The sequence below is a fragment of the Oncorhynchus kisutch genome, linkage group LG10 (assembly GCF_002021735.2).
Source record: "Oncorhynchus kisutch isolate 150728-3 linkage group LG10, Okis_V2, whole genome shotgun sequence".
Classification (NCBI taxonomy): domain Eukaryota; kingdom Metazoa; phylum Chordata; class Actinopteri; order Salmoniformes; family Salmonidae; genus Oncorhynchus; species Oncorhynchus kisutch.
Genome location: NC_034183.2, coordinates 61910675 through 61937141, shown reverse-complemented (window position 1 = coordinate 61937141; position 26467 = coordinate 61910675). Strand labels below are relative to the sequence as shown.

Here is a 26467-nt window from a genome sequence, read left to right as displayed (position 1 = left end):
GCAGCACACACACTGAAGGATGTGGTCACTGTATTCATTTCCCTTCCACTAGTGAGCCACAGCTGTATGGGAGAAAAAAAACTCTGGGATATAAAGCACTACTGAATGACACATACCCTTCAGGACAGCTGCAGGTAAGATTTAACAATCTTCACTCAGTGTCTGGTCTACTGCTTTGATGAAATGTCAACAGGTCCTTTCTCCTAGAATAATTTAGACACTGTGCAGGAACTTGTTGGTGTGTGTCGTGACTCAAGACTTGGGAATGGAAAATAATTGAGACTCAAGATTTGAGTTAAAACTGCAGTTGAGTGTGTGTGCAGTGTTGAAACCCTCTGTACCCAACAACAACACTGATCTCACCTCTGGTGCAAACCAGGATCAGTCACTTAGATTTCTTAGAAAATGGGCCCATTTTGCAGAAGTGTAAAATTTCTAAAACTTAAAAAAAATGTTGCTGCAAAGGCAACGTTTTGCTAAAGCCTTCGTTTCCTGTTCCTCTTTCAACATATCATCCACACAATCTGTCAACAACAGTCTTAACCAAGTCACAAAATGATCGTTGTGGTGTTGCTTCATGTACTCCAACACACTCAGTTATTTTTGCTCCCAGTACAATATTGTTGTCCCTGTGTTATGTGGGAGTCCTCCGGCCGGCACCATGGATTACAGGAACAATGTCACAGGGTGACAATAGGGTGACACCTGCTTCCTCTGCTGAGGTTGGAAGTCTGGCCAGGGCCAGTACAGTAATGTCAAGTAGAAAATTGTCAGTAGAATAACCTTACGGAAGAACTCAGAGACTTTCAACCTGGCACCGTCATTGGATGCCCCCTTTCCAACAAGTCAGTTAATCAAATTTCTGCCCAGCTAGAGCTGCCCCGGTAAACTGTAAGTGCTGTTATTGTGAAGTGGAAACGTCTAGGAGCAACAACGGCTCAGCCGCGAAGTGGTAGGCCACACAAAAAAATCGTCTGTCCTCGGGTTGCAACACTCACTACTGAGTTCCAAACTGCCTCTAGAAGCAACCTCAGCACAATAACTGTTCGTCGGGAGCTTCATGAAATGGGTTTCCATGGCTGAGCAGCCGCACACAAGCCTAAGATCACCATGCGTAATGCCAAAAGTCGGCTGGAGTGGTGTAAAGCTCACCGTCATTAGACTCTGGAGCAGTGGAAACCCGTTCTCTGGCGTTATGAATCACTCTTCACCATCTGGCAGCCGACGGACTAATCTGGCTTGGCGGAGGGCAGGAGAACACTACCTTCCCCAATGCACGATACAAACTGTAAAGGTTGGTGGAGAAAGAAAAATGGTCTGGGGCTGTTTTTCATGGTTCGTGTTAGGCCCATTAGTGCTAATGAAGGGAAATCTTAATGCTACAGCATACAATGACATCATAGATGATTATTTGCTTCTAACTTTGTGTCAAAAGTTTGGGGAAGGTCCTTTCCAGTTTCAGCATGACAATTCCCCCGTGCACAAAACGAGGTCTATACAGAAATGTTTTGTCGACATCGGTGTGGAATAACTGGACTGGCCTGCACAGAGCCCTGACCTCAACCCCACCGAACACCTAATCGCCCAATAGCAGTGCCAGATCTCACTAATGCTCTTGTAGCTGAATGGAAGAAATTCCCCGCAGCAATGTTCCAACATCTAGTGGAAAGCCTTCGCAGAAGAGTGGAGGCTGTTATAGCAGCAGAGGGGGGACCAACTCTATATTAATGCCCATGATTTTGGAATGAGATGTTTGATGAGCAGGTGGCCACATACTTTTGGTGATGTAGTATACGTGAAAGCTACCATCAAGTTCACACAACACAACTGTAAATATGGTACGTGTGCACAGGAAAGGTTTCGGTGAGTAGGGCAATGTATTTTAATTATTCCATGTCATCACATTCCTGCCTTAAAGATGCACTTATGGGATCTTAAGCACAACAAATATGTAACATATTGCACAAATTGGATTTGTAACACATCACAGAAATTGCTAAATTCGTATGATACTGTATCATACAAATTGCACAATTCCTAACATCACACGAAACAGATGATGTCGTACACAATTGGATGACATAGTACACAAAAAACAGGGACTCGTTTTGGCTCGTGAGCATCATTTTCAAAACTACTGGCTGAAATGATATAAAGTTTCAGAGTGATCTTGAACTGCCGTTACATCTAAATATCTCCTCATCTCATGTAGGGTATGAACTTTACCCTCGGAGTGCTTCCTTAGTCACGTTCCAAGTAGTTATAATAGGGAGGCTCTTTTCCTGTTTGCTCTGCCACAGGTGACCCTCAGTTTCCTATTGACATCTCAGTCCCTGTTGCATGGCAACTGTCGCAGGGCTGTCTTTGGATCCCAGCTGTACTTCACAATGACATCTTCCTGTCTGCACACATGAAGAAAGAGACCCTCCAGGCTAAATATAGGGCCCCATGGGGACCCAGGTCTGTGTGGGAGGTCACAGCAGCTTTACTCTGGGCCTAAGGCTCTTATTTAATATATGCCCAATCTGATCATCAGTCTGTGGATTAACAAAGAGCCAGGGGAGTTCACACTGCTGAAACATGGAAGTGTTCTTTTCTGATAGACTTCTCCATCACCATTTATTTATTACAGCTTTTAGTCATCCACAGAACAAACACTTGTGGTTGCAAGTAATTAAGAAAAAAATGGCAATGTTGTTCAACTACTGAAAATCCTGTGATGCTTCTGCAGGAGATGATCTAAGATGGAGCACACCTCGTGCACAGAGGACCGTATGCACCACGCCGTGGACAGGTGCCTTTATGGCCTGGGCCACAGCTCTCCCAACACATAGCCCTGGAACGGTAAGCCTCATCACTTAGATTTACTGAAAAGCACATCTCTTAAGAAGGAAGTTCAGTCATCTCAAAATCCAAATGTAATCTCCGGATATGATTAATCAGTGTGAAATTTCACCACTTTCACGTCTGAATGGTAATGAATGTGGTGCATTGGTTATGTAGTCAATCATCTGTATTTTCATTCATAAAAAATACTCCCATTGTTGTGAAACAGTGTTAAAATGTTGGGTCATCTAGTTTTGCCATGAGTCAAACGGGAAAGGAAAGAGGTGACACAGAGGTCACACGTCAAACAGGAAATTGAGATAATTTCTAGGGCCTAAGTCACTCAAAATGAACAAATCTATGAAGCATCAGGCTGTATCACAGCACTCCTGAATGACAATCAAGCAATAAGGCACAGGGGGTGTGGTACAGTGCCTTGCAAAAGTATTCACCCCCCTTCGCGTTTTTCCTATTTTGTTGCATTACAACCTGTAATTTAAATGGATTTTTATTTGGATTTCATGCAATGGATATACACAAAATAGTCCAAATTGGTGAAGTGAAATGTAAAAAATAACTTGTTTAAATATATATATTTTTTTTTTAATGGAAAACTGGTTTGTGCATATGTGTTCACCCCTTTGCTAAGTAGCCCGAAAATAAGATCTGGTACAACCAATTAACTGCAGAAGTCACATAATTAGTTAAATAAAGTCCACCTGTGTGCAATCTAAGTGTCACATGATCTCAGTATATATACACCTGTTCTGAAAGGCCCCAGAGTCTGCAACACCACTAAGCAAGGGGCAACACCAGGCAAGCAACACCATGAAGAACAAGGAGCTCGCCAAACAGGTCAGGGACAAAGTTGTGGAGAAGTACAGATCAGGGTTGGGTTATAAAAAATATCAGAAACTTTGAACATCCTACGGAGCACCATTAAATCCATTATTAAACAAATAGAAAGAATATGGCACTACAACAAGCCTGCCAAGAGAGGGCCGCCCACCAAAACTCATAGAGCAGGCAAGGAGGGCATTAATCAGAGAGGCAACAAAGAGACAAAATATAACCCTGAAAAAGCTGCAACGCTCCACAGCGGAGATTGGATTATCTGTCCATAGGACCACTTTAAGCCGTACACTCCACAGAGCTGGGCTTTACGGAAGAGTGACCCCAAAAAAGCCATTGCATAAAGAAAGAAATAAGCAAATATGTTTGGTGTTCGCCAAAAGGCATGTGGGAGACTCCCCAAACATATGGAAGAAGGTACTCTGGTCAGATGAGACTAAAATTGAGCTTTTTGGCCATCAAGGAAAACACTATGTCTGGCAGAAACCCAACACCTCTCATCACCCCGAGAAAATCATCCCCTCAGTGAAGCGTGGTGGCAGCATCATGCTGTAGGGATGTTTTTCATCGGCAGGGACTGGGAAACTGGTCAGAATTGAAGGAATAATGGATGGTGCTAAATACAGGGAAATTCTTGAGGGAAACCTGTTTCAGTCTTCCAGAGATTTGAGACTGGGACGGAGGTTCACCTTCCAGCAGGACAATGACCCTAAGCATACTGCTAAAGCAACACTCGTTGTTTAAGGGGAAACATTTAAATGTCTTGGAATGGCCTAATCAAAGCCCAGACCTCAATCCATTTGAGAATCTGTGGTATGATTTAAAGATTGCTGAACACCAGCAGGAACTTGCAGGAGTTGGAGCAGTTTTGCCTTGAAGAATGGGCAAATATCCCAGTGGCTAGATGTGTCAAGCTTATAGAGACATACCCCAAGAGACTTGCAGCTGTAATTGAATAGTTATGCACGCTCATGTTTAAAATTTTTTGTCTTATTTCTTGTTTGTTTCACAAAATATGTTGCATCTTCAAAGTGGTAGGCATGTTGTGTAAATCAAATGATACAAATCCCCCAAAATCTATTTTAATTCCAGGTTGTAAGGCAACAAAATAGGAAAAATGCCAAGGGGGGTGAATACCTTTGCAAGACACTATATATGGCCAAGGGCTGTTCTTACATTAGTTGTGGTATATTGGCCATAAACCACAAACCCCAGAGGTGCCTTTTTGCTATTATAAACTGGTTATCAATGTAATTAGAGCAGTAAAAGTAAGTGTTTTGTCATACCCATGGTATACGATCTCATATACCACGGCTGTCAGCCAATCAGCATTCAGGGCTGGAACCACCCAGTTTGTAATGTGATATAAGTACTTTACATTTGTACACAACCCCTTAAATAAACTGGTATTAAATATGGACAGCACAGTGTCAATTTTATGTACACAGTATGATTGTTTGGATTTGACCACCATTCCTACTGAAAGTGGAGGTAAGAGTATATTTGTCCTACATCGTGTGTTTGTCTGTGTGTTTAGCTGTCCTGTGCATAAACCGCTGTAGTTTAGAGGAACTAGTGAAGAGAGATCCACGAAACTTCATCATCAAGCTGCAGCAGATTCTGAGGAAAACACGGGAGGTATGGCTCTCCATGTAATGAACTGTTCTACATCTGTGTAATTTACTGTAACTGTAATGTAGCTGTAATGTAACTGTAATGTAACTGTAATGTAGCTGTAATGGAGCTGTAATGTAACTGTAATGTAGCTGTAATGGAGCTGTAATGGAGCTGTAATGTAACTGTAATGGAGCTGTAATGTAACTGTATTGTAGCTGTAATGTAACTGTAATGTAACTGTAATGTAGCTGTAATGGAGCTGTAATGTAACTGTAATGTAACTGTAATGTAGCTGTAATGGAGCTGTAATGGAGCTGTAATGTAACTGTAATGGAGCTGTAATGTAGCTGTAATGTAGCTGTAATGTAATTCTATATTCTGTAGGTCCTTGAACAGTCCCAGGATGAGCTGGTGGTCCCACTGGCTCTCCTGTTCTCTTCCACTCTTCTGCAGATGAGCCCAGATACAGTAGACCGCCACACCACAGAAACTCATCATCACCACCAACCATGACCAGAAACCCACGTGAGGACAGACTCAGTCCAGTCCAATGTACCGTAGTTCTCAGATGATCCAGTAAGTATCTCTCCTCTGTTTCAGACCCCTCACTTCTCCTCTGACTCTGGGGTGCTGCAGGAGGCCTGTGAGATGTTCCACTGTTTCCTGTCCTGGCCAGAGCCCTGCTGCAGCGCCAGCCAACACCTGCTCTCCCTCATCCAGCAGGAGCTCAGGGCACCATGTATTGAACCCTTGACTCTATACAGCCTTCCTGTTGGTCTGGGTCTCATTTCATCTGTCACTTGTCACTGTCCTGATTCAAGTTCCATTTTCTTCCACATGGAGGCACTATTGTTTAAACCAGGGCTCTCCAACACTACCATCCTGTAGGTTTTCACTCCAACCCTAATCTAGCACACCTGATTCTAATAATCAGCTGGTTGATAAACTGAATCAGGATAGTTACTGGAGTTGGATCAAAAACCTACAGGAGGGTAGTTCTCCAGGGACAGGGTTGGAGAGCCCTGGTTTAAACAATACTAAAGGTAACACCATCACATATACTGTATTTCCACCAGGTATCTCATTTCAAAGACTAGTGAGAGAAGAACAGGGCTTGACCACCACCACCAATCACTCCAAAACTATGTACGTCAACACAGACCATCCGTGATTAAATCATTCAACATCGCTCCAACTTGAAACATTTAAACTCAAACCACTGTTCTCCTCTTTGTTGTGTGTGTGCTCATAATGTATGTGTGTGTTCATAATGTGTGTGTGTGACTGTATTAGGATGGTATTGTTAATGAGCCTAGGCGAGGATGTCCCTCCCGAACTCATGTCTGTCTCTGAGCAGCTGAGTGGTGTCTGTCACTCCCAGAGGGACACCTCCATCACCCTGATCAAACATGCCTTCCAGGCTGCCCTGGGGACCAAGTACCCCCTCCAGATACTGCATCATGCACTGCAGGTATGTCCTATTATATGTGATTCCTAAATGATGTGTTCACAGTGTCACGTCTGCTCCCGCTCTTCCCACCCTTGGCGCTTGAGGATGCCAGGCTGCCCTGCATCATGCACTCCTGCCATCTATTATGCACACCTGCCTTTCCTCGTCATGCGCATCAGCGATATTGGACTCACCTGTTTATTACCTCCCCTATATTTATCAGTTCCCCTGCTCTGTTCCCTGCTGCTGCATTCATTTGTATTTTTTTCCCTGTATTACTAGTTTGCTGATGCTGTTCCTGTCTCGTTCCATGTCTGTTCCTTATTAAATGTTTGACTCACCGTACCTGCTTCATCTGGAGCAGCTTGTGACTGCAGTAACAGAGGCCCTGGAGACAGCAGCCTATACACGGGACCCAGACGCAGCCAGAGAGAGTCCACTGCAGAGCCTGAAGGGGCTGGTGGAGAGAATTTGCATACCCCCTCCAGACTGCCATACAGGCCCTGGTGAGAGAATTTTACTACATGCGTCATCATAATCTCACCATCTGAGGGGTTTCTGGAACAGATAAGCTGGTCAACTTTGGGCAAACAGGACTGACTGGAGATGATTAGAGAGAGACGGATGAGGAAGTCAAATGTTGAGTAATGAGAAACTCAGTGGCACATACAATGCTTGATCCTACTTGATCTGATTTAGTCTCGGTTCTTTCTCTTATTATTAGGAAATGTCCATACACTGACGCTGCCCTTAGCCAAATGTCACATGTACTCCTGGGATAAGGACAAGTTCGGTAACGAGCTTTTCCCATTGCTTCTTTCTCCATATCCAAGACAGTATATTTCAACACCATACTGTAAAATCTGTATAGCCTTTGTGTCTGTGGATTGTCAATGATGTAATTCTGTGTATTCGTTCAGACATTTTAAAAGACATTCTTCAGAGTGAGCTGGACCGGCTCCCAGTCTTTAACCTTTACAGAGACAAGGGAGACGAGGATGAGGAAACAGAGGAGGAAACAATAAAGAACCGATACACAGACCACCGGATCTCCACTGTGTCCACCTGCTCCAAAGACTATGTTCTCCAGCTACTCCCTGACCTCCAGCTTGTCTGTGCCCTCCACCCTGTCTGTATGTGTGAAAAACATCAGTCAATGTGGACTCAATCTTTCATTTACTGGTGTAGACAGATGTGCCTGTATTGAATTTCCTTGTATCCTACAATGTTTCACAGTGTATCTGAATACGGTGTTGAGATGTAGTACCAGTCAAAAGTTGACACACCTACACATTCAAAGGTTTTTCTTAATTTTTACTATTTCATACATTGTAGAATAATAGTGAAGACATCACAACTATGAAATAACACATCATCGAACCCTGGAATGAGTAGGTATGTCCAAACTTAGAATACACAAGGTGCAATACCGAAATTTGGTTGTGCATCAGCTATTTCTCTTGGTACTGTATATCAGTCACTCAATTTGATTGATAAATTAGTCTAGCCATCTATCTAAACTTGTAGTAATCATGGTCGAATTCCGACCCTTTACTCAGGGGCCCCCATTGGTTCTGACTTAGCATATGTGGACAACTACAAATACCTAGGTGTCTGGCTAGACTATAAACTCTCCTTCCAGACTCATATTACGCATCTCCAATCCAAATTAAATCTAGAATCGGCTTCCTATTTCGCAATAAAGCCTCCTTCACTCACGTTGCCAAACATACCCTCGTAAAACTGACTATCCTACCGATCCTCGACTTCAGCGATGTCATTTACAAAATAGCCTCTAACACTCTACTCAGAAACCTGGATGCAATTTATCACAGTGCCATCCGTTTTGTCACCAAAGCCCCATATACCACCCACCACTACTAACAAATTGATATCGTTAGTCACTCAGATATCATATTTCATGGCAAAATGTGTAGAAATGCAGGAAATTATCTTTAAAAAATGACAAATATTTCTCCACCCTATGGGGAAATGTTTAGAATTACAGGAAATTATATCTAAAACTGCACATTTGTCTCTCCACCACATGGCACAATTTGTAGAATTGCATGAACTTACAGATGTAGGACCTTAATTTGACTCTTTTGTTGCTGAGAATTGTCCTAACAGCACAGATAATGGAAATTGAAAAAACATGTATTGGCTTACCTTGACTAACTCGTATCCCTCTCATCCTTGAGCTCTCCACTCAGCAGATCTCCAAGGTCCAGGTGAGTGGTGGCAGTGGGATCACATTCCCTGTGTGTCTGGACCAGGATGAGAAGAAGATCATCCAAAGTGTCATCAGGTACAGTATCAATTAAACCAACCACAGGCCTGATCATGTGCTGCCAATATACAGTATATTACAGAATGATTTTACATGACATGTTGCTGACCCAATAATTATTCTGTTGTTGTGCAGGTGTGAGGTGTCATTGTGCTGTAAACCAGGCAGCGGTTCTGACTGGAGGTCTCACAGGAGCCGGCCTGGTCAGGTCCAGCCACTGCACCCCTCCTTCTGCTCCCTGCTCTGCCTGCCCATCACCTCCTGTGGCTCTCAACTGCCATAAAACACTGGACTAGGCTACTCTCTCTCCTAAACCACTCAGACATAAACACCCACATGATGTTCTGATAATACTGTATTCCATTTAGCATGAAGCTTTTATCCAAAGCAACATACAGTCATGTGTACATACAGTTGAAGTTGGAAATTGACATACACCTTAGCCAAATACATTTCAACTGAGTTTTTCAAAATTCCTGACATTTAATCCTAGTAAAAATGCCCTGACTTAGGTCAGTTAGGATCACCACTTTATTTTAAGAATGTGAAAAGTCAGAATAATAGTAGAGAGAATGACTTATTTCAGCCTTTATTTCTTTCATCACATTCCCAGTGGGTCAGAAGTTTACATACACTCAAGTAGTATTTGGTAGCATTGCCTTTAAATTGTTTAACTTGGGTCAAATGTTTTGGGTAGCCTTCCACAAGCTTCCCACAATAAGCTGGGTGCATTTTGGCCCATTCCTCCTGACAGAGCTGGTGTAACTGAGTCAGGTTTGTAGGCCTCCTTGCTCGCACATGCTTTTTCAGTTCTGCCCACACATTTTCTATAGGATTGAGGTCAGGGCTTTGTGATGGCCACTCCAATACCTTGACATTGTTGTCCTTAAGCAATTTTACCACAACTTATGAAGTATGCTTAGGGTCATTGTCCATTTGGAAGACCCATTTGCGACCAGGCTTTAACTTCCTGACTGATATCTTGAGATGTTACTTCAATATATCCACATCATTTTCCTTCCTCATGAGGCCATGCATTTTGTGAAGTGCACCAGTGCCTCCTGCAGCAAGCACCCCCTCAACATGATGCTGCCACCCCCATTATTCACGGTTGGGATGGTGTTCTTTAGCTTGCAAGCCTTCCCTTTTTCCTCCAAACATAACGATGGTCATTATGGCCAAACAGTTTTTGATTCATCAGGCCAGAGGACATTTCTCCAAAAAGTACGATCTTTGACCCCATGTGCAGTTGCAAACCATAGTCTGGCTTTTTTTTTTATGGCGGTTTTGGAGCAGTGGCTTCTTCCTTGCTGAGTGGCCTTTCAGGTTATGTAAATATAGGACTCGTTTTACTGTTGATATAGATACTTTGTACCTGTTTCCTCCAGCATCTTCACAAGGTCCTTTGCTGTTGTTCTGGAATTGATTTGCACTTTTCGCACCAAAGTACATTAATCTCTAGGAGACAGAACGTGTCTCCTTCCTGAGCGGTATAATGGCTGCATGGTCCCATGGTGTTTATACTTGCGTACTATTGTTTGTAGAGATGAACATGCTACCTTCAGGCATTTGGAAATTGCTCCCAAGGATGAACCAGACTTGTGGAGGTCTACAATTTTTTATTCTGAGGTCTTGGCTGATTTATTTTGATTTTCCCATGATGTCAAGCAAAGAGGTACTGAGTTTGAAGGTAGGCCTTGAAATACATCCACATGTACACCTCCAATTGACTCAAATTATGTCAATTAGCCTATCAGAAGCTTCTAAAGCCATGACATAATGTTCTGTAATGTTCCAAGCTGTTTAAAGGCACAGTAAACTTAGTGTATGTAAACTTCTGACCCACTGGAATTGTGACACAATGAATTATAAGTTAAATAATCTGTAAACAATTGTTGGAAAAATTACTTCTATCATGCACAAAGTAGATGTCCTAACCGACTTTCCAAAACTATAGTTTGTTAAAAAGAAATTTCTGGAGTGGTTGGAAAATGAGTTTTAATGACTCCAACCTAAGTGTATGCAAACTTCTGACTTCAATTGTACATTTTATGTATGGTCCTGGGAATCAAACCCACTACCCTAGCATTACAAGTGCCCTGCTCTACCAACTGAGCTACAGAGGAAGTTGTATTATTTTGCTAATTTGGTGTTCTGTGTACTGTAATAGTCAACTCAGTCAAAAATATTTTGGCTGCATTATCTTTTCCTTGAGTGGATGCCTTGTGATGCATTGTACTTGTGTGAGGATGTCTAGACTAGACAAAGGGGATTTTACTGTTGTGGTGCTGTGAGAAAATGTGTTTCACTCAAGATATTGTACAGTCCTCATGGGCTTCCATGGGCATTGCTAGCAGTGCACTGTACATTTCTTATCATGTCTGAAGATTCATTAATTGAAATATTCTCTATGCTATAGTGTCAACATTTAATTGTTCAACTATGAATGGCCCTGTAGACTCCTCAGTCCTCATTGACAAGTGTACAACTTGAATAAATACATAGATTTAATTAAATAAAGAAATCATATTTAACAGGATTCCATACTGTTTAATTTAGCAATAACATAAAGGAAGTGAACATTGTGTCGCGCGTCAACCTGCCTACACATTACAAAGAAGGTGTGGCCAAATATATTGTTTAAGTTTCTGTAGCCTACTCGATTAGCCAGGAGGGCTGACGTGCGACCCACGTACCTAGAGGGGCTACTTGATAGAATGTGGTTAGTGAATTGTCTTTTTTACCAAACGTCCATCTACGAAAACAACGGTGTACCGTGTAGCTGCTGCTGTTCATCAGCCAATTCGTCCACATCCAGTGTCAGCGTACAGTGACAAAATGCAAGGCAGGTGCGTCTCTGTAGGATTGCTACTGTATCATTGTATTATAGGCTATACTGTAATAGTAAAGTGTATTTGCACCTGTAAAGCAGACTTTTGCGATAGTGGTGTAATAGTGATTGCTGCAATGTAGAGTTTGCTGTTTTTACATCTAGAACTCTAATACATATGTTACTTTTAATGATCTCAGTCATAGATCACTGCACATTGATATCAATGTCACTGTTTCTTATGACAAGTTTTTTGTAAATAGCCTAGGTCAGCAATAGTTTACATGTAGGCTTTTGCTGAGCCAGTCAACTGGGTTCCCTAGGGAGTTTTTCACGCTATGCTTACACTTTTGAAAGTTCACTTCAGTGACAAATTACTTAAAAGTTAAATACAATTAGACTAGGATGAATTGAAAGAAACGAACTTTGAGTCTACTTTGAAAGTAGGAAGCATTACTAGCGCAATGACAGTGAATGACACTAAACTTGTATCTGGAATTTGGTGGAAGGGGGACTGATTGATTGTAATGTCTCATGCGTTCAGTATTCACATGTGCATTGTGTGAATTGCATAGAGAACTCAATAATTCTGAAAATATTTGTCATAGCAGAAGAGGAAGTCTCGCATTAATCCAGAAATCATTCTGATCTGTGTAGTTAATAAATATTTTCATTATTGGTCTTTATGCCTTTCAATTTGTCAGAGAGTACTTCTCAGTTTATAACTAGTCGTAATGCTCTCTACACCCACACATTTCTGTAGACAGGAAACAGGTTAATTCTGGCCTCGGAAGTGTGAGCTGAGGAGGCTAACTGTATTGTACGCTGTGTGTTGATGCGGAACTGCAGCATTAGACCGTTTGAGTTTGTATGAATGTAATAGGGTTTTCATGTACGTTTGTAAATTACATCAATTCATCAATTACAATTTGTTTATATCATTTCTCCCCAACTTTCCCTGTATGTATCGACTTTGGTGTCTGATAGGTTAGGTGTCTCTTATCAAGTGAATTATCAGAAAGTCTGAGTTGAGGAGAAGTCCCCCCACCTTCTGTTCCTTGGTTGTCTTAGAGTGCATTTGGAAAATATTCAGACCTCTTGACTTTTTTCCACATTTTGTTACATTACAGCCTTATTCTAAAATGGATTAAATCGACTTTTCCCTCATAAATCTACACACAATATCCCAGAATGACAAAGCAAAAATAGTTTTTTTTAAATATTTGCAAATGTATTGTAAATGTGAAATATCACATTTACATAAGACACTTTACTCAGTCATTTTTTTTGTTGCCTTTACCTCCCTTATCTCACCTCATTTGCTCACATTGTATATAGACTTGTTTTTCTACTGTATTATTGACTGTATGTTTGTTTTACTCAATGTGTAACTCTGTGTTGTTGTATGTGTCAAACTGCTTTGCTTTATCTTGGCCAGGTCGCAATTGTAAATGAGAACTTGTTCTCAACTAGCTTACCTGGTTAAATAAAGGTGAAATAAATAAATATTTTTTTGTTGAAGCACCTTTGGCAGCGATTACAGCATCATGTCTTCTTGGGTGTGACGTTACAAGCTTGGCACATCTGTATTTGGGATCCTCTCAAGCTCTGTCAGGTTGGATGGGGAGCGTCGCGGCACAGCTATTTTCAGGTCTTTCCAGAGATGTTCAATCGTGTTCAAGTCCGGGCTCTGGCTGGGCCACTCAAGGACATTCAGAGACCTGTCCCAAAGCCACTCCTGCATTGTCTTGGCTGTGTGCAATTTTAGTCAAGGGGTCTGAATACTTTCCAAAAGTACTGTAAATCCACTGTATACAGTACATGTGGTGTCATCAACCTCTGCTCCATTATCTAGGTGGGAACCCATGATGCTGAAATGTGATGTTTGACCTCCAAATTCTCTTGGGATGAATAAGAAAACAACCCCATGGAACCCTCCAGTAGGTAAACGCTCACTTACTCAGTCTTTGAACTCATACAGTATTTCAATGTTTATGTATACTTTGCTCTTTACTGTTGTTTGTCCCTTTTAATTACTTGGGTAGACTGACGTCTAGTAGTAAGAATCCCCACACATAGGACCACTGTGTTTTTAAACAGAGCTGCTATCTTGTCTAAATATGACATTTGATGTTTATAACTCTATTATTGTAGCTGACAGTATGTCGTCAGCAGTGGAGGCCAGTATGTACAACAGTATCCAGGCCATCCTCAGACAGGCTGCCTCCTCATGCAACAAAGGTACATTATCAGTGCATACAACAATAAAAAGTCAACGATTATCCCATTCATCATTATGTGGCATAATTATCTATTATACAATATTAATAGTATTACACAATTTAATAGACTTGAGGACATTATGTGGTCAATTCAGCAGCCTTGTTTGACTTCCTGAAGGTATGCTGAGGTGGACTCTTCATAAGAAGGTGGAGACCCATCCATCTAACAGTGTCTCACTGGTCAGGGTTCTGGTCAAAGAGCTAGAGAAGGTTGGTCTGACACTACCAGAGTATTCTGTTCTTGCAGAATGACACATGGCATGCCCTTTGTCTTCAGAAGTACAATTGACCATTTTAATTGTCAGTTTGATGATGAAAGCTTCCTTCATTTGTTGATTCAGGTGGAGAGGCTTGACTATAAGATGCATGTCATTCCATTGCTTCACACTCTCAACTACGTTATTATTCAGGTCAGATTAATTTATCCTACCTTCATCTGAAATAACCTTGATCAGAAAGTAGCTGTCCTGTATTACTGACGTCTTGTTTACTGTGTTATTTCCACGTATCATATTTCTTGTGTTGATTTCCTGGTTATCTTTATCCTGCTTAGAATAATTGTATTGTTCCTTGTTTGTTTAATCTTTGGATGCCCTATTCAAACTATGTGATGTTTGTTTTTACTTTCCAATCAGCTCTGATGTATGTATCTGATTGTGAAGGCTGCTCTTTTTATTCCGTTGTATCGGCTGCAGTCTAGCCACATTCCATGCAACCTGTTTCAGAGAGTGTATGAGTGCTTCAAACGGCTCCTAACACTTCCAGAGCCCTACTGTACTATCACACTGAGATACATGAGAAGCATAAAGATGGAGCAGATCACACCAGGTACTCATCACTAGCACTTTACACTTAACATAGTGGCATGTAATGTAGCACAAGCACATTTGAATCATATGAATACAGTATACAGTTCTCCCAACATGTATTTACCTTACTCCCTTTGTTCTGCTAAAGCTCCCTCCCCTACAATAACTTCCTCCACAGGAGCTTTGTATCAGAGAAGGGTAATTGCTGAGCAGAGCCTAAGGAACAAACATTTCCCCCAGCAGGAAAGGTGAGTTTAAAACACCCACGAACACGTCCGCCATCAGAATATATTTTACACTTCCCACTGAAGTCAGTTTGTAGTCACCAGCAAAAGCTGACTAATTTAGTCATGGTCATTTCTCATAAGGTGAGGGTGGGGGGTTGTTGGCTTATGTGTGAGCTTGGGTGTCACTTTCCCTTTCACAAACTGATGCTTGTAAATGAGGACTTTCCCGTCAGCTACTCTGAGGTTGTGCTGTATCCACAATAGCTGTGCTGACTGGCTGCCCCTCTGACTGTGTCCCCTGTAGGGTATTTGTGTTTGCAGACCCGGCTGTGTTCTCAGGGTCCCTGTGGCAGGCGGTGAGGGCAGACCTGGTGCTGGCCGGCCCCCAAAGTGACACACTGGCAAGATGGGTGCTACTGCACACTCTGCAGGCTGGACTGGGGAAGGCCTGTCATGGTCCCATACTGACTCAAGCTCTGGAGGTGAGGGAGGTCAATGGGCTGTGATGATATGAGATGTTTGGATTAATTGATTTCATATCTTGGTATTTGTGTGCATCAGATGGATAATCAAATCACGTGTGTGCCTGCGTGTGTGCGGGCGTGCATGTGTGTGTGTGCCGCAGGATCTAGGAGAAGATGTGGAAAAGTACTTCCAGGAGGTGGTGTTAGCTGTAGAGCAGAGTATAGAGAACGGCGAGGCAGGCCGTGACCAGCACAAAACCAGGCTACAGCACATCTACAGTGACATCCTGACCTCTGCTAACCAAGGTGTGTGTAAAGGAGGATAGGGTTGGGCGGTATCCAGATTTTCCTATTGGCATACCGTCCTTACGGTATTACAGGTTTAGTACACAAGGGGGCACCAGAAAACCCATTGGGCGTCTATTACCATAATGCTAACTAAATTAGTCATAGTGAATTTCCATGAAGGCTGCTAGCTAAATATGCTAACAAACGCAAACTAAAATAAACAAATTGCAAAGACAGGCAATCCAGCTCATAAAGTTATACATACAGTACCAGTCAAAAGTTTGGACACCTGCTTATTCCAGGGTTTTTCTTTATTTTTACTATTTTCTACATTGTAGAATAGTAGTGAAGACCTCAGAACTATGAAATAACACATATGGAATCATGTAATAACCAAAAAAAGTGTTAAACAAATCTCAATGTATTTTATATTTGATATTCTTCAAAGTAGCCATCCTTTGCCTTGATGACAGCTTTGCACACTTTTGGCATTCTCTCAACCAGCTTCATGAGGTAGTCACCTGGAATGCATTTCAATTAACAGGTGTGCCTTGTTAAAAGTTCATTTGTGGAATTTCTTTCCTTCTTAATGCATTTGAGCCAATCAGTTGTGTTGTGACAAGGTAGGGTTGGTATACAGAAGTTAGCCCTATTTGTTAAAAGACCAAATAAGGCAAGAACAGCTCAAATAAGCAAAGAGAAAAGACAGGCCATAATTACTTTAAGACATGAAGGTCAGTCAATCCGGAAAATGTCAAGAACTTTGAAAGTTTCTTTAAGTGCAGTTGCAAAAACCATCAAGCGCTATGATGAAACTGGCTCTCATGAGGACCGTCACAGGAAAGGAAGACCCAGAGTTAACTCTGCTGCGGAGGATAAGCCCAAATAAATGCTTCACGGAGTTCAAGTAACAGACACATCTCAACATCAACTGTTCAAAGGAATCAGGCCTTTATGGTCAAATGCCTGCAAAGAAACCACCACTAAAGGACACCAATAAGAAGAAGATACTTGCTTGGGCCAAGAAACATGAGCATTGGACATTAGACCAGTGGAAATCTTTCCTTTGGTCTGATTAGTCCTAATTTGAGAGCTTTGTTTCCAACCGACCTGTCTTTGTGAGACACAGAGTAGGTGAACAGATGATCTCTGCATGTGTGGTTCACACCGTGAAGCATGGAGGAGGAGGTGTGAAGGTCTGGGGGTGCTTTGCTGGTGACACTGTCAATGATTAATTTAGAATTCAAGGCACACTTAACCAGCATGGCTACCACAGCATTCTGCAGCAATACGCCATCCCATCTGGTTTTAACTTAGTGGGACTATGATTTGTTTTTCAACAGGACAATGACCAAACTCTCCTCCAAGCTGTGTAAGGCCTATTTGACCAAGAAGGAGAGTGATGAAATGCTGCATCAGATGACATGGCCTCCACAATCACCCAACCTCAACCCAATTGAGATGGTTTGGGATGAGTTGGACCGCAGAGTGAAGGAAAAGCAGCCAACAAGTGCTAAGCATAGAGTGGCTACTTCGAAGAATCTCAAATATAAAATATATATTGATTTGTTTAACACTTCTTTGGTTACTACATTATTCCATATGTGTTATTTCATAGTTTTGATGTCTTCACCGTTATTCTACAATGTAGAAAATAGTAAAAATAAAGAAAAACCCTTGAATGAGTAGATGTGTCCAAACTTTTGACTAGTACTGTATATAGGTAGGAGCTACCTAATGTCATTTTCGTGAGTTTGGACATTTTACAAGTGAATGAGAGACATTGTACAAATGAACAAAGTTTTGATGCATGCTTTTTTGAAGGAAGAACAGTTCTGGCTCTGGAGTAGAATGTGTACACACTGTGTCTGTGTGGAGTCTGGAATCGCTAGGGCAATGGGCCTGCCTGCTCTGCTCGGAGAAGAGGGAAGGAGTAGTAGACAGCCAAGAACATAGAGGAGAAAAAACACAAGGAAATCACGATAGCATTGGCAGCTGTACAGGTTTCTCAAACACGGCAGAAAGCTGATATGATATGATGCCCTGTCACCTTATTAATTCAGCCACTTACTTAGATAACTAGCAAGTTAAACTTAGGGGTCGGGTTAACGAAGAATTCTGCGTTTTTCACGAAGAAAATAAATAACGCATGAGAAATACCTTTTATAAAAGCAGATATAAAATGCTTCTTAATGTCATTTCTGCTCGGCATCAGACTAATTTTGTGCTTCAGTTGCACTTCTCCACTCGGATGAGAATTCACAAAAGGGCATTTTATCAGCAGACTACCTGGTACTTTTAATTTTAGCCTACATTCCTCAGGTAAAATGCTAGATTAACTTTAATCAAAACATTAGGAAATGTAGCTGGCTACATTCTTTCTATGATAAACATTAGAAATATGTTTTAAAAGACCTTGATTTTTCATAGTAAGCTCATTTAGTTGTGTGGCTGCCAGCCAAATAGTGTTGCACTTCCGTTGTCATTTGATTAAAAATTCACCTATTTTCTAATGCATTTTCTGTGAAGGAAAACTATAGTTGCACGCCCCTGATCACTCTTTTGAAGCAAAAACACTGATGCCTTTCAAAGTGAAATATAATACCCTTGTCAATACACAGATGGACTCACCTGCTCCCTCTTTAACCCTTTGTGCTATTTACAAACAACCACGTGACTGACTTAACTACATAATGTAAAATAGTGTGACAGGTGAAATTAAGAACACAATCTGCTTTATCTCCTAAGGTATTGCGCAAGTTTACTGCAGGTATTTACTTAAAGAATAGCTACAAATATTAAAATGTATTGAAAACCTTCAAAGAAATAGTTTTGACGGTATTGAAAAACCATCCCGTGGCCATTTCTAAATACCCCGGCATACGGTGTTTATTGTATACCACCGAAGGCTAAAGGAGAATAATGAAAGAGATTTGCTGATTATTGATATTCACTGTTTATTGTGTTATGTTCACTCTCTCTCTGTTCAGACCCAAAGGCCCGTGGCTCTCTTTCTAACACTCCATTGCCCTCGCCAGAGATTCACTTCCACCTGTGGACAAACGAAGAGGAGCTGTGTGAGTCAACATTATAGAACCTTAGTTTCTAGGGTATTATAAAGACTTAAAAATTCTGTCAAATCAGACTAATAGATAGTGTGGCAATCTTGAATCTTTCATATTTTTCTATAGGGAATGAGCTGGTAAACTTCACCCTAAACATTTCCACCTCTGAGCGGAACTCTATGTACCAGGAGGAGGAAGAGGAGGATGTTTCTAAGAGGGTTTCCCTCCTGTCTGTTGATAGTGGAATAGAGAAGGACCTGTCTGACATGGAGGAGCGGGAACAGAGGAATCCATTAACCCGGTCACGGTCACCGTGTTTCAGAGGGAGAATGAAGCCAGAAGACAAAATGGCTCTGGTACAGGAAAACATCAAGGGGCCCACCTGTAGCACCCCTCTCCCTAAAGAGGAGGGGAACCTTACCGCACGCATAGTGATGATGGGAGACGACAGGGTGCTGGGGAGACTGGCCAAGGTGTATCACTCCATCCGGTAGGAAGTACTTCTACTGTCCCTTAATGTCCCTTAATACCTAGTTTCATCCTAGGTATTCATCCTATCCTTATCCAAAGTGACTTACAGTCATGCGTGCATACATTTTTATGCATAGGTAGTGCTGGAAGTTGAACCCACTATCCTGGCGTTGCAAACACCATGCTCTACCAACTGAGAGACAGAGGACTACTGTACACTGTAATTACACTGTAATTCTGTTATTTAGAAATGTGTGTGAACTGCTTTACAATGTGCATTGCTTTTGTGTGCAGAAAAAGGGAGGCAAAACATCTCATCTTGACCAAGAGAGTGAACCTACAGATATACTACATCCCTGTCACTGATGAGCCTATCGTCAATTCACCTGTGAGCAATAATCCATTCCAAAATCCAATAATACCAATCATGTAAAATAAACATCCATCTCATGCTGCACATGTACAGTAACCGGTATGATTTGCTAGGTTATGGAACCAGTCTTTTCTCTTTTTCAGGAAAGCACATCACAAGTTGGAGACAGGTTGTCTCTAGCCTCGTTCTTAGGAAGGGTCGATCCCTGGTACGAAAGCAACATCAACAGTTTGGGAGCCATGATTCCAAAGCTGGCAAGAACGGTAATGAGTACTAATATGTTTTATAAAGTAATCTAATTCTGATCATGATTGTCCAGAAAGATCCATCAAATGGGTTCAAGGCTACCTAAATAGAAAGGGATTTTAAGAGAGAAATAGACATCCAGTCATGTCACAGTGAGACCTAATACTGTGTCTACTATGTGCCATTGCAGCAGTCCAGGCACAGCAGGTCATCAGAACCCAACCACTTCCTTGTGGATGTCCTCTCCTACTACCTTCGCTGTGGCCTACAGCCTGTCCACTTCACACTCTACTCTGTTAAGGTCAGCTCCCTGAGATACATCCACATGTCATAGTCACGTGTGTGCGTGTGTGATAGCAGCAAGATGATACACAAACATATGGCAGCCCATGAATAGTTCATACTGAAGAGTTCATATGGTTATGGTTAGGGTTGAGGCTAGGTTTAGGGTTGAACCGGGATGTGGACACGAAGCTAGCATTATGGTTAGGGTTGAGGCTAGGTTTAGGGTTGAACCGGGATGTGGACATGAAGCTAGCATTATGGTTAGGGTTGAGACTAGGTTTAGGGTTGAACCGGGATGTGGACATGAAGCTAGCATTATGGTTAGGGTTGAGGCTATGTTTAGGGTTGAACTGGAATGTGGACATGAAACTAGGGTTAGGGATGCTGTCATCCTAGGGTACCCAAGCCTTTATCCTAACCTTCTTTTATCATACGTTTTATCCTACCTTCTTCTTTGGACCTGTAGATTGCTGGAGCTTGGCTTTCCCTGTGACCCAAGGTGCAAGAGCCCTGCTTCGAGTAGCTCCGGCTCAATTTAACCACTTGTTATCATTAAGAAAAAAACAACACAATTTCTCCCTAATTTGAGCTTGTTCTTGTTGCCCTGTTGTGTTTTTAGATCTCTGTCTCTGGCCAGACTGGCAGCCCTGTGAACGAGGTGTTTGTGTCCCACCTGGATGCTGAGTTCCCGGAGTTTAAAACACTCAGAGAAAATCTAAAACAAGGTACTGTTGTCACAACTGTGAATGCAGCATGAACCGTGTTGTCAGGACAGGGACAGAAACTAGATTGTCCTGTTACTGAATCTGTTGGTGATTGCATAATGTCTCTCTGCAGAGAGATCTAGTCTGCGACGAACAAGGAAGACACTTGGAACCTGTGGAGCGGTGGTTTCTATGAATTACACTAAGGTACTTTCTGAAGGCTTTCTTCCCTATTTGTGTTATAGAGTATTTGATTAGTGGTTAGTGAATGTGTTCATGCTTGGTTAGTGTAGTCACAGTATCATTGTAATAATTTAGGAACAAGTAGTACACATTTAAATGAAAAGTAACAACTATGGAAATATCTAGATATCCTTTATGGCATAATGTCTTAACTACAATGTCTTAACTACAGTACCAAATGTGTCTGTGTCTCAAATGCTTTCTGCAGGTCTCCTTGAGCAAACAAGAGGTTGTCCAGGGAATGTCAGTCATGACATGTGGAGTGGTCATCAGTGCAATATCACCTAATGAAACAGAAGGTTTGCATTAAAACATGCAGTAACTACCTAGCGGTTCTCAATAGCAACTTGGTTTCATTACCTCAAATCAGCAATTTGTCATCCCTATTTTCCCTAGGTCTTGATTCCCTAACGGTCCATTTTGACAGTACAAATCCAAGATGCTGCACGGTAAGGATATTTCTGAATGAATGATAATAAATCATTGAGACCCCAGTAACACCATATGGAAAGTACTAAAACTGTCAGTCAGGCAACACACTGACAGATGTGATTTCTTGATCTTATCCTCATGTCTCACCTCCAAAGTAGATTATTGATTAAAGCAATTATATATAATGGTAGAGGTTTGATTTGAGCCCATAAATGCAAAGAGGGTAGACATACAGTACTGCAGTTTGGAGTCACATCCCACAATGATTTTTGCTCCTAACCTATCAGGATATTTAATTTGACCATGCTGTGTTGACAGGAGATCAGAACACAAAACATTAAAATCAGAATCCTGGAGGATAAGACCTTCACTGTCTGTCTGGACAAAGACTGTCGCAGGAAATACACACATGTGCAAAGGTCAGAGATCATACTCATCAGCAATATAATGCCATGATGCTCTACCATCTCTAATATCGATGATTGCTATACAGTAGTTATTTAGTTGTCTTTTACAGAGAATTTCCCTGGGCTCACACTGTAATAACTAAGTAACTAACACTCTTCTACAGCATTGAGATCTCTCCATGTTTGGATCCAGGGTATTGCCTCCAGACAAGTTCCAAGTTCAGTGTGGGAGAGGAGAGGGAGGCGGGGCTGAGCAAATACATGTGCAAGATCCTGCCTCTGCCAATCAACACCTTCACTGGCATCAACCACTGAGGGGATTTGATTATTTAGCCCGGGCTCTGTCCCAGGCGTGAGCCAGGTGCTCCGCTCTGGCCAACGGCGAAGTAAGCTCAAAACAAAAGTGACATCGGTTATGCCCGATTTCAACACAATGTTTCTTATAAAAAGAAGATGCAGATGCAGTCGGTCTCTCCTTTATATCAGCCCTCTGTGTCACGCCTGGTCCCACTCTTACCCCCTGGCACTCGAAGGTGCCAGGCTCTCCAGCAAAGCACACTCCTGCCATCATCATTACACACACCTGCCTTTCCCCCGTCACGCACGTCAGAGATTTTTGGATTCACCTGGACTCAATCACCTCTGTCATTACCTTCCCTATATTTGTCTGGTTCCCCGCTCTGTTCCCTGCTTCTGCATTAATTGTTGTTTGTCTTTGTTTACTCGTGTGCTGACACTGTTCCTGATTAAATGTTTGACTCCCCGTACCTGCTTCTCATCTCCAGCATTGGTCATTACACTCTGACTACAATGATAAGCAAGACGTGCCGCTCTGTTCTGGGCCATATGTTTTGACCATGACAGTTGACAATCTAAGATAACACCAAGTAATTTAGTCTCCTCAACTTATTCAAAAGCCACACCATTCATTACCAGAGGTTTAGAACTTAGGGAATGATCTGTACCAAATACAATGATCTTAGTTTTAAACAACAGTTTATTACTGGCCACCCAACAGACTGCAACTCTTTGTTTCAGTGACTTCATTAGCTGTGGTTGCTGATGTGTATATGGTTGAATCATCAGCATGGACACACATGCTTTGCTTAATGCCAGTGGCAGGTCATTGGTAAAAATAGAAAAGAGTGGAGGGCCTAGAGAGCTGCCCTGTGGTACAACACACTTTTACATATTTGACATTAGAGAAGCTTCCATTAAAGAAACCCCTTTGAGTTATATTAGATAGGTAGCTCTGAATCCACAATATGGCAGAGGTTGAAAAGCCATAACACATATGTTTATTTCAACAACAGGTTATGGTCAATAATATCAAAGGCTGCACTGAAATCTAACAGTACAGCTCCCACAATCTTCTTATTAATTTCTTTCAACCAATCATCTGTAATTTCTGTCAGTGCAGTACATGTTGAGGGCCCTTCTCTATAAGCATGCTGCTTGGCAGTGTGTATTTGTTTACAGAGGAGAAATAGCATTGTATTTGGTCAAACCCATTTTTCCCCCAACAGTTTGCTAAGAGCTGGTAGCAAGTTTATAAGTCTGCTGTTAGAACCAGTAAAGGAACACTTTATCACTCTTGGGTATCTGAATGACCTTGGCTTCCCTCCAAGCCTGAGGACAAAGAATTTCCTCTAGGCTCAGATTAAAGAGATGAAAGTGGCTATAGAGTCAGTTACCATCCTCAGTAGCTTTCCATCTAAGTTTTGTCATTATTGATCGCAAAAAATTATTTCCCCACCTCCCCCACACTAACTTTACAAAATTCAAACTTCCAATGATTTTCATTAATTCTTTTCTATTTTCTATGCATGAATATGATGGCTCACTGTTCATTGTTTGCATTTCCTGCCTAAGTTTGCCCACTTTGCCAATGAAGTAATCATTAAAATAATTACCAACATCAAATGGTTTTGTGCTGAATAAGCCATGTGATTCAATGAAAGATGGGGTTGAATTTGTCTTTCTGCCCATAATTTCATTTAAAGTCCTACAAAATGTTTCATATAATTGATCTTCAAATCAAATCAAATCAAATTTATTTATATAGCCCTTCGTACATCAGCTGATTTCTCAAAGTGCTGTACAGAAACCCAGCCTAAAACCCCAAACAGCAAGCAATGCAGGTGTAGAAGCACGGTGGCTAGGAAAAACTCCCTAGAAAGGCCAATACCTAGGAAGAAACCTAGAGAGGAACCAGGCTATGTGGGGTGGCCAGTCCTCTTCTGGCTGTGCCGGGTGGAGATTATAACAGAACATGGTCAAGATGTTCAATGTTCATAAATGACCAGCATGGTCGAATAATAATAAGGCAGAACAGTTGAAACTAGAGCAGCAGCACAGTCAGGTGGAAGTTGAAACTGGAGCAGCAGCATGGCCAGGTAGACTGGGGACAGCAAGGAGTCATCATGTCAGGTAGTCCTGGGGCATGGTCCTAGGGCTCAGGTCAGTTGAAACTGGAACAGCAGCATGGCCAGGTGGACTGGGGACAGCAAGGAGTCATCATGTCAGGTAGTCCTGGGGCATGGTCCTAGGGCTCAGGTCCTCCGAGAGAGAGAAAGAAAGAGAGAAGGAGAGAATTAGAGAACGCACACTTAGATTCACACAGGACACCGAATAGGACAGGAGAAGTACTCCAGATATAACAAACTGACCCCAGCCCCCCGACACATAAACTACTGCAGCTTCATGGCTTCTTGGCTTCATAATACAGTTTATTCTTCTTTTTGATGCGTTTAGTCACATAATTTCTCAGTTTGCAGTAAGTCAGCCAGTCAGATGTGCAGCCAGACTTATTAACCACTCCTTTCTCCTCATCTCTTTCAACCATACAGTTTTTCAAATCTTCATCAATCCATGGAGCCTTAACAGTTCTAACAGTTAGTTTCTTAATTAACAGGGACATGTTTATCAGTAATTGGAAGAAGCAGTATCATAAATTCATCAAGTGCCATGTCATTAACCATATAAGACCAACAATAATTTTTTTGCATCATCCACATTAAAGTCACAGCAAAATATTTTGTATTATCTCTTATATGCTATTTTAGGCCCAGCTTTTGGAACTTTAGCTTTCCTGGATATAGCCACTATATTGTGATCACTATATCCAATGGGTACGGATACAGCTTTAGAACAAAGTTGGACAGTATTAGTAAAAGTGTGATCATTACATGTGGATGATCTTGTTCCTGTAGTGTTTGTAAACACCCTGGTTGTTTGTTTCTGAGTGATGCAACATGTGCCTAGTAGACAACATGACGGTGCAGATTACTGTTCAATTTGAGAATTGCGCTCATTCACTCACCACTTTTGCCCATTCACGTCATGGGCCATAGACAGGTGCACTGTGATTCAGCTTAATCGATACCAATGCCTAGTAGTGTGGGTGGGGATCAACAGGCACAGTACATTTTTTAGAGCTGTCACTCCTGTCTAAAAAGTGCAGAGATATTCTTGAAACACAACTAACTTTTGTAATCTTCTGTAACACAGCATACTGACTGTATAAAGACATGTTTATCAGTTGTATATTTCCTTGCAAATTCCTGATGGACAGTCCAGTGTATTGTTGATGTTTTCAATGTATTTCATTTGGATTGCTTTCTACAGTGCTGGTTTGCAATAAATGTTCCGTTTACACTATGCTATTAAAGGAAGGCACTGTGTTGGTTAACACAGAGGAAATTACTTCTTACATCTTACCCGATTTAAATGTTTAGAATGAATAACATAGTTTTGGCTGTGTGGATATTTTGTATTTATAAACTATGAGTTCATTTAATCATGTAGCGCTGGACAAACTCACTACCTGAGCTGTTTCTATTTTATTTTACCTGTCTCGAGTAGTTGTCATCCTCACGCCCTGATGGCGCTGCAGACAAACGGCTTAATGCGTGCAAGGTGCACGAAAACTGCTTTAACAACGGACTTTTCAACTACAGAGAGGTGATATCAGGTGGTCATGACAACTGTCCAGAACCATATAAGAGACGTAAAAAGTCAGAGACAAAATGACCGAGCACAAAGAATAACCGTACGTTAATTAAAGTTCTTTAAAAAATCATAAGTTGTGTAAAACAGTTTACTGTAAAAGATGACGTGGACATGCTTCGGTTGAAACAGGTGCATTGACTAGCCTCTAACACACCAGCTGCGCTGAAAATTTGATTCATCGTTTTGACGGTTAACCATTGTAGCCTACTGATGTTAGTGGTTGTTTTTGGCTCTATTGAATTAGCTTACAGTTTTTTATTGAAGGTTTGATTGGGGGCATATGGCCCATTATATC

General features: G+C 41.6%; 2 protein-coding genes across 16 annotated transcripts; both read left to right on the top strand.

The window, feature by feature from the left end:
• LOC109897626 (phosphoinositide 3-kinase regulatory subunit 5-like) lies at nucleotides 1-9509 on the top strand. Of its 4 annotated transcripts, none has more exons than XM_031834579.1 (11): nucleotides 1-134; nucleotides 2732-2844; nucleotides 5216-5316; nucleotides 5680-6034; nucleotides 6372-6441; nucleotides 6589-6766; nucleotides 7110-7251; nucleotides 7470-7538; nucleotides 7666-7878; nucleotides 8962-9053; nucleotides 9171-9509. In XM_031834579.1, the coding sequence occupies exons 4-10, from the start codon at nucleotides 5944-5946 to the stop codon at nucleotides 9024-9026; spliced, it is 828 nt and encodes a 275-aa protein (XP_031690439.1). In that variant the 5' UTR covers nucleotides 1-134; nucleotides 2732-2844; nucleotides 5216-5316; nucleotides 5680-5943; the 3' UTR covers nucleotides 9027-9053; nucleotides 9171-9509. The 4 variants fall into 4 exon arrangements, with proteins under 4 accessions (XP_031690439.1, XP_031690438.1, XP_031690437.1 ...); XM_031834578.1 differs by having other exon boundaries at nucleotides 8959-9053; XM_031834577.1 differs by lacking the exons at nucleotides 8962-9053; nucleotides 9171-9509 and having other exon boundaries at nucleotides 2-134; nucleotides 5680-5820; nucleotides 5896-6034; nucleotides 7666-8107.
• A 2168-nt stretch (nucleotides 9510-11677) lies between these two features.
• pik3r6b (phosphoinositide-3-kinase, regulatory subunit 6b) lies at nucleotides 11678-24084 on the top strand. Of its 12 annotated transcripts, none has more exons than XM_020493712.2 (20): nucleotides 11678-11884; nucleotides 13721-13809; nucleotides 14020-14106; nucleotides 14266-14357; nucleotides 14489-14557; nucleotides 14843-14975; nucleotides 15135-15204; nucleotides 15488-15665; nucleotides 15809-15953; nucleotides 18926-19012; nucleotides 19127-19490; nucleotides 19766-19859; nucleotides 19988-20107; nucleotides 20281-20391; nucleotides 20995-21100; nucleotides 21213-21286; nucleotides 21531-21621; nucleotides 21719-21771; nucleotides 22073-22173; nucleotides 22326-23644. In XM_020493712.2, exons 2-20 carry the CDS (start codon nucleotides 13773-13775, stop codon nucleotides 22474-22476), a joined length of 2163 nt encoding a protein of 720 aa, XP_020349301.1. In that variant the 5' UTR covers nucleotides 11678-11884; nucleotides 13721-13772; the 3' UTR covers nucleotides 22477-23644. The 12 variants fall into 12 exon arrangements, with proteins under 12 accessions (XP_020349301.1, XP_020349296.1, XP_020349293.1 ...); XM_020493707.2 differs by having other exon boundaries at nucleotides 11684-11884; nucleotides 15105-15204; nucleotides 20284-20391; nucleotides 22326-24084; XM_020493704.2 differs by having other exon boundaries at nucleotides 11685-11884; nucleotides 15105-15204; nucleotides 22326-24084.
• Nucleotides 24085-26467: the final 2383 nt, after the last annotated feature.